This window comes from Juglans regia, chromosome 15 (assembly GCF_001411555.2).
Source record: "Juglans regia cultivar Chandler chromosome 15, Walnut 2.0, whole genome shotgun sequence".
In the NCBI taxonomy this organism is placed as follows: domain Eukaryota; kingdom Viridiplantae; phylum Streptophyta; class Magnoliopsida; order Fagales; family Juglandaceae; genus Juglans; species Juglans regia.
In genome coordinates, this window is record NC_049915.1 from 2327077 (window position 1) to 2338829 (window position 11753).

The 11753-nt window shown below is 38.0% G+C and overlaps 3 protein-coding genes across 3 annotated transcripts; 2 read left to right on the plus strand and 1 right to left on the minus strand.

Moving 5' to 3' along the window:
- Positions 1 to 639: 639 nt before the first annotated feature.
- LOC109014070 (tetratricopeptide repeat protein 33) lies at positions 640 to 2967 on the plus strand. Its single transcript, XM_018996376.2, has 5 exons — positions 640 to 1036; positions 1456 to 1594; positions 1792 to 1823; positions 1983 to 2069; positions 2431 to 2967. The coding sequence occupies exons 1-5, from the start codon at positions 791 to 793 to the stop codon at positions 2563 to 2565; spliced, it is 639 nt and encodes a 212-aa protein (XP_018851921.1). The 5' UTR covers positions 640 to 790; the 3' UTR covers positions 2566 to 2967.
- Positions 2968 to 4253: 1286 nt separating this feature from the next.
- Positions 4254 to 6348, minus strand: LOC109014071 (probable acyl-activating enzyme 5, peroxisomal). Its single transcript, XM_018996377.2, has one exon. It carries the CDS (start codon positions 6143 to 6145, stop codon positions 4508 to 4510), a length of 1638 nt encoding a protein of 545 aa, XP_018851922.1. The 5' UTR covers positions 6146 to 6348; the 3' UTR covers positions 4254 to 4507.
- A 1987-nt stretch (positions 6349 to 8335) lies between these two features.
- LOC109014073 (chalcone synthase-like) lies at positions 8336 to 11753 on the plus strand. The gene is made up of 3 exons (XM_018996379.2): positions 8336 to 8513; positions 9083 to 10072; positions 10563 to 11753. Exons 1-3 carry the CDS (start codon positions 8336 to 8338, stop codon positions 11588 to 11590), a joined length of 2196 nt encoding a protein of 731 aa, XP_018851924.2. The 3' UTR covers positions 11591 to 11753.

The window sequence follows — 11753 nt, forward strand, 5'->3', positions numbered from 1 at the left end:
CAAGTTTTCTCACATAGACATTGACTCATTCTATTTGTTAAGCTCTTGGACTACCAATAATGAATCACTCTCCATTTCTAACTCACTGATTCCTAAAAAAAAACAAACTTGGAGGCCTTTAAATGCTACCAAGAATTCTATCTCCATAAGATTACTCACCTCATGTTCTGGTTTACTTGCTATTAAGATCACCTTCCCACTTTCATTTCGAAGAATGCTACATGGTAGTTAAACACATTAAAAGAGAAGGCAATCAAGGCACTGATATTCTTGCTCGAGAAAAAGCTCTACAAGAGGATATTATAGACATGGAAGAAATTTCATCTTGTATTCAATTGATTGTATCCCAAGAGATGTTGTAATTCTTATTGAGCAATAAAATTATTCTATTTATTAAAAATTTTTAAATAAAAATAATATTTTATTTAATTTTTAATTTTTATCTTATCTCATCTGTATAATCAGACAAAGTCTCGTTTATTTTTATAATTATTCTCATTTCATCTTATTTAATTATTATAAATTTTATAAATTTTTATATAAAATAAAATAAATAATTTAATTTTTTAAAATTTTAAATAAAAATAATATTAAAAAAATTTTAAATTTAACTTCTAACTTTTATTTCTAAGTACGAAGATATTCTTTGCCGGCAGGTCCTAGAACGAAATTGTGTTCCTTTCTGTTCTTCCCGACTCCTGAGAAATTCCTAGGAAAAAAAAAAAAAAAGGAAAAAACTCAAAGAAGAAACACGAAAGCACGCATAGGATTACAGCGTACAGAGACAAAGATGAAACTGACATGGAAGAACAACAGTAAGAACAGCAAGAAGCGTTCTCTGGCCGCCGTATCAAACTTCCCAAACCTCCCTTTTGAGCACCATCAGGAAGACGACGAAGCTAATAACAGCAGCAATACACAGCTTAAAAAAAAGGAGAACGGTAGTGAGGGATTAGCTTCTCTCGATTCCTCTGATTCATCGGACGCCAAGCAACTTGCCCAGTCCTTTCAGACGCAGGGAAACAAGCTCGCCGAGGTATCCCCCCCCCTCTTTTATTGTGATTTTCTAGATCTTGGTTTTAGATATGTAATTATTTCTCAATTTTAGCAATGAAAATATACCCAATTAGCTAATTAAAGGAAAAAAAAAAAAAGCCCCAATCTTGATAGAAATGGGTTTTGGTGATGGAATTAGTTCGGTACCAGCTGTGGAGATTTACTTGTGTTGAGTGTCCTTTTGAGAAATGGGTTCTCTAAATTAAATTCTGACCCGGGTTTTTTCGAAATCCACTCTCCCACGGCTGGTGATCAATTTCCCCCCGTTTTGGAATGATATTGAAACGTTTACGGTGATTCTCCTGTTAATTTAATTCTTTTGCCTGTTGCTATTTGTGTTCTGCTACACGAATTCATGGCTTAATTCTCATAGCAGTTTTTTTTTTTTTTTCCTTGGAGGATGGGAAATACCGGGAAGCACTGGGAAAATGGGAGGCTGCTCTTACTTTGATGCCTGAACTTGCAGTTTTACATGAACAAAAAGCTCAGATTTTGCTTGAAATCGGAGACTCATGGAACAGTTTGAAGGCAGCCACTCGTGAGAACTAGTCAATTCTGCATTTTTTTTATTATTCATCATGCATGATAGCTCGATTATAAATGACAGCAATTTTTTTTTTTCTTATGCTATCTTAAAACCGAATTTTGTTTTCCTTATAGGTCTGAAATTTTGTTTTTCTTTTCTACAACTTTAGTATGCAGTTATAATGATTATTTAAAAAATTTATCTTGCAGGTGCTACCGAATTGGAGCCATCATGGGCTGAGGTATGACAGACCTTTATGTTTCCATTGTTCTCACTTCTCCATACCTATAATTTGTTTGAAAATCTTAAGCTATGATGTCTCATTCACCTTTAAGAACCCTGTATGTAAGTGGTAGATTAGAAAATGATTATTTCCTTACCAAAAATCGGATCTTTGCAGGCATGGATCACCCTTGGTAGAGCACAGTTGAACTTTGGGGAGCCTGATAGTGCTGTTGAAAGCTTTGACAAAGCGTTATCCATCAAGGTAGTTTCTTCTAAGCCATTGACCTGAATTAAGTCTCCAGTACTGATACATGTTACTCCTAAATGAAAATAGCTACAACCAAGACTGACTGGCATGATATGAACATGCTTACATATCTTTGAATATATGTATTATCTCTAAAAAAAAGAAAAATTAATTAATGGATTACTTTGCATATTGGTAGGGATTGAAACATCTTCTTTTGAAACAGACAGAAACAAGGTGGTTGTGTGATCTATTAAATTGTGAGATGCAGTATTATCATGAATTTCTGCACATTATAGTAGCTCTGACAACGAGCTGCTTACTTAGAGTAAGACATTAGGATGCTTCTGTTTTTAAAGTTTACCAGTACATGCAGCCTGATTGTGAAGAGGCTCAAGACGATAGGTATACTGCCTTGCATCTTATAAAGAGGCGAAAGCAGCTCCATTCAGCAGGCGTGAGCAGTACTCAAAATCGCTTCTCCGTTGGTGATGAGACCAAAAGCTCCTGAAGGCAGCAGATTGGAACAAATGTTTGATGCCCGCCACACAGTATAGTAAGTTGGCTGGGTTGTATTGGGTTGCACGAGACTTAACCTTTTAATTGATCACGAGAGAGATCAACATACTTTGCCTGGTTTATCTACCAGGAAAGATGAAAACTGGGGATAATCTCGACAAGCTCAGTTCCTTCAGCTGACATGTTTCTGCTGTAAATATGTTTGAACCCGTATTAAATACTGTGAAAGGAAAAATCTGGTCTGTAACTTGGCTTTCCTGGTTGAAACGGAGCCAGCTCTCTCTCTCTCTCTCTCTCTCTCTCTCTCTCTCTCAATCTCAAATACGCGTGCACAGTGCACACCCACATTTTCTCTTTTCAACAGTGGCATGAATCAAATTTTAATTCATCTTTATGTACTTGGTACTACCTATTGATCTTGGCATTAGATGAATTCTGGTAAATCGCATGAATTCAAGGCTCCAAACATGGAAGTTGATATAGTTCTTTAATTTGGATGGGAAACATTCTGAAGTGTTTTTTTGTTTTTTAGAAAGACATTTGCAGAGAAATTATTAATTAAACAGAAAAGGTACTAATTAGAAACCCCGGAGATCTTTATCCCTAATAATTCTTGTTTTAAAAAACTGAACATTTCCCGTCATTTATATCTCTTAACGCTTGCACTGCACGGGGCATCCAAATTATTGTAGTGGATGCCGGATGTTTTCTGCATATACCACATGGCATGGCGATAATCTTCGATCGGTGTTATACCCAAATATTATTATGATTCTTTCCTTAATTCTTCCCAATATGTTCAAAGATTTAGAGCCTCTTTGGAATTGACTTTGAAAGCTTAAAAAATATTTTTAAAAGTTTAAAAGTACTTTTAAAGAAAAAATTATATGTTTGGTAAATTTATAAAAAGTGTTTTAATCACTTAAAAAAGTTGAAAGTCTATTTTTTTTAAAAGCACCAAATTGAAGCATTTATCGAAAAATTTCTTGCAGATGACTGTATATTTTTAAAAAATTAATATAACTAAATTTAAAAGTTCTTTAAATACATATTTATCAAATAGTAAACAATATTTTTTGAAATATATAACTCATTATTTAAGTTATAAGCTATGAGCCCTAAAGTTATAAGCAATATTTCTCACCACAATCTCAAACATGTACTTAATATGGTTTGGTTACACAGATGATATGAGATGAGATGAAAGTTAAAAAGTTAAAAAAAATATTATAAAAATAGAATTTTTTACTATAATTTTTATTTTGAGATTTAAAAAAGTTTAATTAATTTTATTTATTATATTTTATATAAAAATTTGAAAAAAATATACTAACTAGATGAGATGAGATGACGTACCAAGCCAAACTAGGTGTCGTTGTTACAAGTACAAGTCCAGCTATATCTATTTGTGGGTAAGGTAAGAAATATATTTTAACCATATCCTGAAAATTCTAAACAAATGCTTAAAGAGAAATGCTAAGTTGTTCAGGCTAAGTTTTGATATTGAGATGAGTTGAATTGTGAATAATAATATTTTGTAAATCTTATTTAGATGAATTTAATTAATTTTTCAAGTTAAGATATGTTTAATTTTTTATGTTAAAATGAATGAAATAAATTAATATGAATTTAACTTTCTTTCATAAGAATTTGAAAAAGTAGTGAATCTCGTGAGCTCATCAATAATGTTTGATCAAAGTACTGAGCTCACTTGATATAAGGTGAGTTTGGTTTAAACTTCAACAACCAAACAGAGCGGCTCCAGCATTGGTAGGCTCATTTCAACATCGTACTGGACATCCCTTGGAAGCAGCATTACAACTATACACCATAGCGAACAGAGAAGCAGGCCAAATACAGTCACACAAACACTTATAGCCAAAGCATATTGTTTTCCAAATCTTGGGCATTTCTCCCAGCAAAAGCTAGACAATTCAGATGATGGCCTTGGCAATTTCTCTTAAAAGAAACTTTTCAACTTTCCCCGTTGAAGTCTTGGGAAGCTCATCCCTGAACACCACCTTCTTGGGCGCCATATAATGCGGCAACCTAATCCTGCAGAAATCTATTATTTCCTTCTCACTAGGTTTCTCAACCAAGTCAGTCTTCAAACTCAAAAACACACAAGGCGTCTCTCCCCAAAACTCATCCGGTCGAGCCACCACGGCCGCCTCGTTAACTGCTGGATTCGAGTACAACACTGACTCAACCTCTGCACTGCATATATTCTCACCACCGCTGATAATCACATCCTTGGACCGATCTTTAATCTCCAAATATGAATCTGGATGTATCACTCCTACGTCTCCTGTGTAGAACCAACCGTCCTCTCTCATGCATTTGGAAGTGGCCTCTGGGTCCTTGAGATAACCTAGCATTACACTTCCACCTCTCAACACTATTTCTCCAAGGGAAGTCCCGTCCCAATTCACACTTTCCCCGGTACGAGGATCCAAGACATCTACTTCGACTAGTCCTATGGTTTTCACGCCTTGTCTTTCTTTGAGCTTAGCCCTCTCTGCTCCTGGTAACGAATTCCAATGTTTTTTCCATGCACAAGACAGAATGATGCCAGCCGTTTCGGTTAGTCCATAGCCATGGCTTACTATGAAACCAAGCAACTCAGATCGATAGATTACAACTGCCGGCGGTGGTGCTCCGGCGGTAAGGAAGTGTACTGGGTTTGTGAGGGTCTCAACTTTGGGAGAGTTTGATAGCATGTTGAGGACGACAGGTGCTCCACACATGTGTGTGACACCGTGTCGTTTGATCAAGCTGTAGGTTGTCAACACATCGAATTTACGAAGGCAAATGTTGGTCCCACCGACAGCTGCCATCCCCCATGTGAAGCTCCAGCCATTAACATGAAACATCGGTAGGGTCCACAAGTAAACAGATTGAGCTGGGATTGACCAATTGATGAGAGAAACTACGGTGATGATGAAGATTCCTCTGTAGGAGTGGACCACACCCTTTGGAGAAGAGGTTGTCCCAGACGTGTAGTTTAGAATCATGGGGTCCCACTCGCTCTTAGGGTGGATCCACTTGAAGTCTGGATCACCATTATCCACCATGTGAGAATAAGTGGTGACGAACTTGGCAGTGTTTGATATTGGTGGTAGTGAGACCTCTCCGTCCTCAATGAGGACGAGAAGTGGGAGGTAGGAATTAGGTGGGAAAAAAGAGATTGCTTCATGGATGACAGAAGATGATTCCTGGTCAACGAAGACGAGCTTCGATTCACTATGGCAGAGAAGTGCGGAGATGGTGCGGGCATCGAGGCGAGTATTGATGTTGTTGAGTATGGCACCGCACATGGGCACGGCAAAGTGGAGCTCGTACATGGCGGGGATGTTGGGGGCCACCACAGACACCACATCATGCCTTTGGATGCCGATGGACGATAGGGACGATGCCACCTGGAGGCATCTACGGTAAGTCTGCGACCACGTGTACAAGTTGGTGTTGTACACAATTGAAGGACAATCAGCATACACAGTTGCTGCTCTTTCCAAGAACCCTAATATGGTTAGGGGGTAAAAGTTTGCAGCACTTGGTTTGAGTAATTCCATTTATTCAAAGTTCTGACGGCTATCTTTTAAATGATGTAAAAGCCTTCGTGCAGCTATTTATAGTGAAAGATATATTATGTGTACTATAAAAAATGTCAACATGCATGCCATGAACACTGTGGATATGCCATTTTCTTTTGTTTTTTTCCTCTCTTTTGTAAGAGTAACATAATGTATTGGCATTGTTTAATGACAAAACTTGATCTATTAATTGAGTAATAATTGAGTTGGATTCATTCGCAGAGATTTCATTAGATCCATACATTACTCACGGGCTTGTATATATATATATATATATATAGAGAGAGAGAGAGAGAGAGAGAGAGAGAGAGAGAGATCTTTATATGATCATTACAATATGATCTTTGTGTTTTAATAGTAGGTTTATAGAAGATGCATGGCTGATCAGCATTGGAGTGACCAAATAATTAGCATATACCTAGATCATGATGATCTCCCGGCCTTGTTGATAGATAATACTTGATCAATGCCAAGTCTTTCCAAAATTATATATAGTGGATCACACCAAGATAACATCTCTGTAATCTTCAAGTTCCAAACCTAATTATCGGTCTAATAAAACAGCTTCAAGACTCTTGCCATCGACAAATCTTAATTAATTATTGTTACTGATGTGATCAAGGGCTAGCTAGCTTTCGGTGCTATTTTTCATGAGAATTAAAGTTGATTTATAGGCTTATAGCGGCAGATTTATAATATGCTTCCAATAGAAATGCATGTCAATTATATGGTATTATCGAGAAGGATATTCATGTATGTTTTCCATTTAGCTGGGAGCTGAGAACCATTGGTCAGGAAAGCCAAGGTTCAAGTACGGATTTTGTATCGTTTTCTCATCATAAATGAACGAAGAGAGGCAGGACAGTTCAATACAAATTGAAATCTAAAGTAAAATTTAAATGAGTCAATCTTAATTATAATACAATAAAATGAGGTTTTATTTAAAAGATTTAAACAATATTTTTTGAATTTATATTTAATACAACAATATTTTGTGCCTCAATTTATATATATTTAGCAAGATCTTAGAAAAAATTATTTAAAAACATAAATTATTTATTTTATTAAATATTAAATTTAGTATCATAGGGTCTTGCACACATTGAAAAATATAAAATTTATTTTTTTATAAGTAAAAAATATAAAAAATATTTAAATTTTTATTTAATGAAATAGTTTTTATATTTTTTTCTAAAAAAATTAAAATGAAAATCATTTCAGTTTTAATTTTGGCGGCTTGCATAGGATGGGCCCTTAGGCACATGGCCTTAAGTGGCCTTATCCTTGAGCCGGCCCGGAAGAAAGGGCAGATAAAGATCTATCGAAGGACAAACAATGGGAAAAGTTGTGGTAGGATATCCCCTTGTATAAACCTATATCTAGGCTCTGTACATAGGGCTCTCCGCCATTTTGCTTTTATTGTTTTCAGTTGGGTTCGAGGATTACTCCATGATACCTGTAGCAGGCGAACACGAGGATGTGCTCGATAGCCGGCCACATACATGCTCGTATGCTACTGGACAAGCGAGCATGTGCACGCTCAGCCCCAGCATGCATGCATGCAGTAGCAAGCTGAAAGAAAGGAAAGAAAGTGACAGATTTTGTTTTGAAATGTTCTGATAAAATGTTCTGAATTGTCAGATCCCGGCGGAGGAAAATGACCTCAATGCAAGGAATAAAGGCTTCATCCCCATCGCCATAACCTCGATCATAGCTGCTAGCTTAACTTAGAGAGGCGTACGTAATTCCGTCGGCCCAATGCTTAAAAAAAAAAAACAATTAACGTACGTTTTTCACGAGGTAGATATCCATGGATATGATCTAGAGTAGAACAACGATATCACCCGCATATGCTTGCCAACCTCTATACAAGTCAGGCTAATGGGCAGTTAACACCTCCCTCGATAACTTTCTAAGTTCAAGAGAACCTCTTTAATTAATTTGTTCCCTGCAAAAACTTCAAGACTCACCTCTCACCATTAATGATCTATATATATAAATAAAGATATACTGAGGGGTCTGCATTAATTCCCATCAACACTTGCCAATATATATACACTTGTACCAAGTCATGTGTGATTAGTTCCTCCTTTGCAATCAATTAAGCCGATTCCCTTCGAACTGCTCAGATTTTTAGTAAACACACACACACACAAGAGGTCACCAAAAATGGCGTCAGTTGAAAAAATCCGGGAGCCACAGCGTGCACATGGCCCGGCGACTATACTAGCCATCGGAACAGCGAACCCAGCAAACTGCATCTACCAAAAGGACTATCCGGATTTCTACTTCCGTGTGACTAAGAGCGAGCACATGACCGAATTGAAGGAAAAGTTCAAGCGCATATGTAAGAATTCATAGAACTTTTTTTTTTCACTTTCTGGGTAAATGAAAGCATTAAACAAGCATGCATGAAACCTCCAGGTTATTCCCATATATATGCATGTCTTTGTAGTATTGTGGATGAACGGGTGGAAGTTAATATGGTCCAGCTCGGAAGGCCACACTTAATAAAATTTAAAAACCGGCCTGCTCGATCTAGTGGGCCGGTAAAGGCTTTTGGGTAGCTATATGTTAGGCCACCCTCCACATTATTGACAAAAGCAAGTTCCAATCATCTTCATAGGAGAGTTTTCTTTGGCCAACACACTTAAGGAAAGAATCAAGGCCGTTTGAGATAAAACTTCTGTTTTCTCTAGGAGGTGATATTCTTATAGTTACAAATTTATTATCAACTCAAGTGTTAGGCATAACTTATCACAATTGATTGTTCGGATTTGTTATGCATATGAATTAGTTTGTTTGTGGTTGTTCTCTATCAGATGATTTTTTATTTAAATTTTGTTGAATTTAGTTCATGATCCATAGGCACTACGTGCGTAGTTTTTGTCCCAACATGTTAAATTTCACAAACAGGCGAGAAATCAAGGATAACAAAGCGTTACTTCCACCTTACTGAGGAGATTCTAAAGGCCAACCCAAACATGTGCAAGTACAAGGCTCCATCTTTGAATGCACGTCAAGATATCGTAGTCACTGAGGTTCCCAGCCTCGGCAAGGCAGCAGCCTTGAAAGCTATCGAAGAATGGGGCCAACCCATCTCAAAAATCACGCACCTTGTATTCTGCACAATGACTGGAATCGACATGCCCGGTGCAGATTATCAGCTCACCAAGCTCCTCGGCCTGAATTCATCAATAAATAGATACATGATCTACCAACAAGGTTGTCATGCCGGTGGGACAGCCCTTCGACTTGCCAAGGATCTTGCCGAGAACAATGCAAGTGCACGTGTGCTTGTGGTGTGTTCAGAGAACACGACGATGCTTTTCAATGGGCCATCTGAAACCCACCTAGACATTTTGGTAGGCCAAGCAATTTTTGCAGATGGCGCAGCTGCAGCAATTATCGGTGCCAATCCTGATAACTCGATTGAGCATCCACTATTCGAAATAGCATGGGCTAGACAGTCGATTGTCCCTGGTTCAGAGGGCGCAATTGTTGATCATATACGTGAAATGGGCATCTCGTTGTATTTAGCTAGAAATTTACCCAAGTTGGTTGGTAGCAACATTAAGAACAACATGGCTGAAGCATTTACCCCGATTGGAATAAAGGATTGGAACTCCTTGTTTTATGTGGTTCACACTGGTGGCGCGGCTATTCTTGACCAAATACAAGAAAATCTTGGTCTAAAAGAGGACAAACTTAGGGCAAGTCGGCATGTTCTGAGCAATTACGGGAACGTGGGCAGTCCATGTGTGCTATTTATCCTTGATGAGGTGAGGAAGAAGTCTTTGGAGGAAGGAAAGACCACAACAGGAGATGGGTTGGAATGGGGGGTTCTGTTTGGGTTCGGACCGGGTCTCACAGTGGAGGCCGTTGTGTTGCATAGCATCCCAATACTTAATACTCCATGAGTTATTGATTTCTGATTCATAAACTAGTTTTGATCTGGTCTTAGGGTTTAATAAGATGGTAGCTAGGCTATGTAACAAGGTCAACAAGAGTACTAAAGTCCTCTGTAAATCTTCTAGTTTGATGCGCCTCAGTACCTTTATATATATATATATATATATATATATATATATGCATTTAGGAAATAAACATCGGAGTGGTGGGAAGCAATGCAACTTATACAAGAAAAGTGATGCCTTGATTTAATTTTCATCGCCAAACTAATAAGAAACTGTCATGTTTCGATGAGTTTTAGTACTTTTACCTCAGTACTTTCTACCATTGTTTTGCTCATCGACTAACTCTAATCATCAATTAATATATATAGTCATTGAAAATAAAGATGCCATTGCATTAATTGGCCGGAGTAATACTAAAAATGCATTAGTTAGATTAATGATTCATGTACATATGAATGCTGCATTTCATTAACATGCAGGCGAGAAAACAACGACAAAAAAACGTTACTTCCATCTCACTGAAGAGATTCTGAAAGAGAACCCAAGCATGTGCAAGTATGGGGCCCCATCTTTGGATGCACGCCAAGAAATGGTGGTTCCTGAGGTACCTAAGCTTGGAAAAGAAGCAGCATTGAAGGCAATCCAAGAATGGGGGCAACCGGTCTCAAAGATCACACACCTTGTTTTCTGCACATCTTCGGGCGTGGACATGCCTGGGGCAGATTATCAGCTCACCAAGCTTCTTGGCCTCAATCCATCCGTCAACAGGTACATGATCTATAAACAAAACTCCTATGCTGGAGGGACTGCCCTTCGAATAGCCAAGGATCTTGCAGAGAACAATGCTGGTGCACGTGTTCTTGTCGTGTGCTCAGAAATTGTGGCCATGTTTTTTCATGGACCCTCGGAAAACCATCTAGACATTTTGAAAAGCCAAGCACTTTTTGCAGATGGTGCAGCAGCTGTTATTGTTGGGGCCAATCTTGATACCTTGACTGAACATCCACTGTTTGAGCTAGTTTGGGCTAGCCAGGCAATTGTCCCAAATACAGAAGGTGCAAGTGTTGGATATTTACGTGAAATGGGCGTCACATTCCATTTATCTGAAACTTTGCCCTACGTGATTGGTAGCAACATCGAGAATAGCATGGCTACAGCATTTAGCTCAATCAGCGGCGGCATAAGTGATTGGAACTCTTTGTTTTACGTTGTTCATCCTGGTTTGGGGACGATTCTGGATCAGATCCAAGAAAATCTGGGTTTGAAAGAGGACAAACTCAAAGCAAGTTGGCATGTTCTAAGCGAGTATGGGAACATGTTGGGTCCTAGCGTGTTGTTTGTGCTTGATGAGATGAGGAAGAAATCCAAGGAAGAAGGAAAGAAAACAACAGGAGATGGGTTGGAATGGGGAGTCTTGTTTGGGTTCGGTTCAGGTCTCACAGTGGAGACTGTTGTGTTGCATAGTATCCCCATAATTACGCCTCCCTGTGGTAGTGCTACTTCATGAAAGTGGGTTAAATTAATTCTCAAAATTGATCATGCAGTGATCTGAATGTGTTTTAATAAGATGGTTAGCCTTGTAATATGTCAACAAGGTGTATGATCTAGCACTTTTTTTTTTTTTTTTGTTATCGTGAGAATAAGTTTGGCCAAGTAATTCTTGTACTTGT

Coding starts and splice junctions, on each gene's coding strand:
- LOC109014070 (XM_018996376.2), top strand. CDS start 791: ATGAAACTGACATGGAAGAACAACAGTAAGAACAGCAAGAAGCGTTCT. Junction 1,595..1,791: donor CAGTTTGAAGGCAGCCACTC/GTGAGAACTAGT, acceptor TTTATCTTGCAG/GTGCTACCGAATTGGAGCCA. Junction 1,824..1,982: donor TGGAGCCATCATGGGCTGAG/GTATGACAGACC, acceptor GGATCTTTGCAG/GCATGGATCACCCTTGGTAG.
- LOC109014073 (XM_018996379.2), top strand. CDS start 8,336: ATGGCGTCAGTTGAAAAAATCCGGGAGCCACAGCGTGCACATGGCCCG. Junction 8,514..9,082: donor GGAAAAGTTCAAGCGCATAT/GTAAGAATTCAT, acceptor TTTCACAAACAG/GCGAGAAATCAAGGATAACA. Junction 10,073..10,562: donor GTTGCATAGCATCCCAATAC/TTAATACTCCAT, acceptor ATTAACATGCAG/GCGAGAAAACAACGACAAAA.
- LOC109014071 (XM_018996377.2), bottom strand. CDS start 6,145: ATGGAATTACTCAAACCAAGTGCTGCAAACTTTTACCCCCTAACCATA.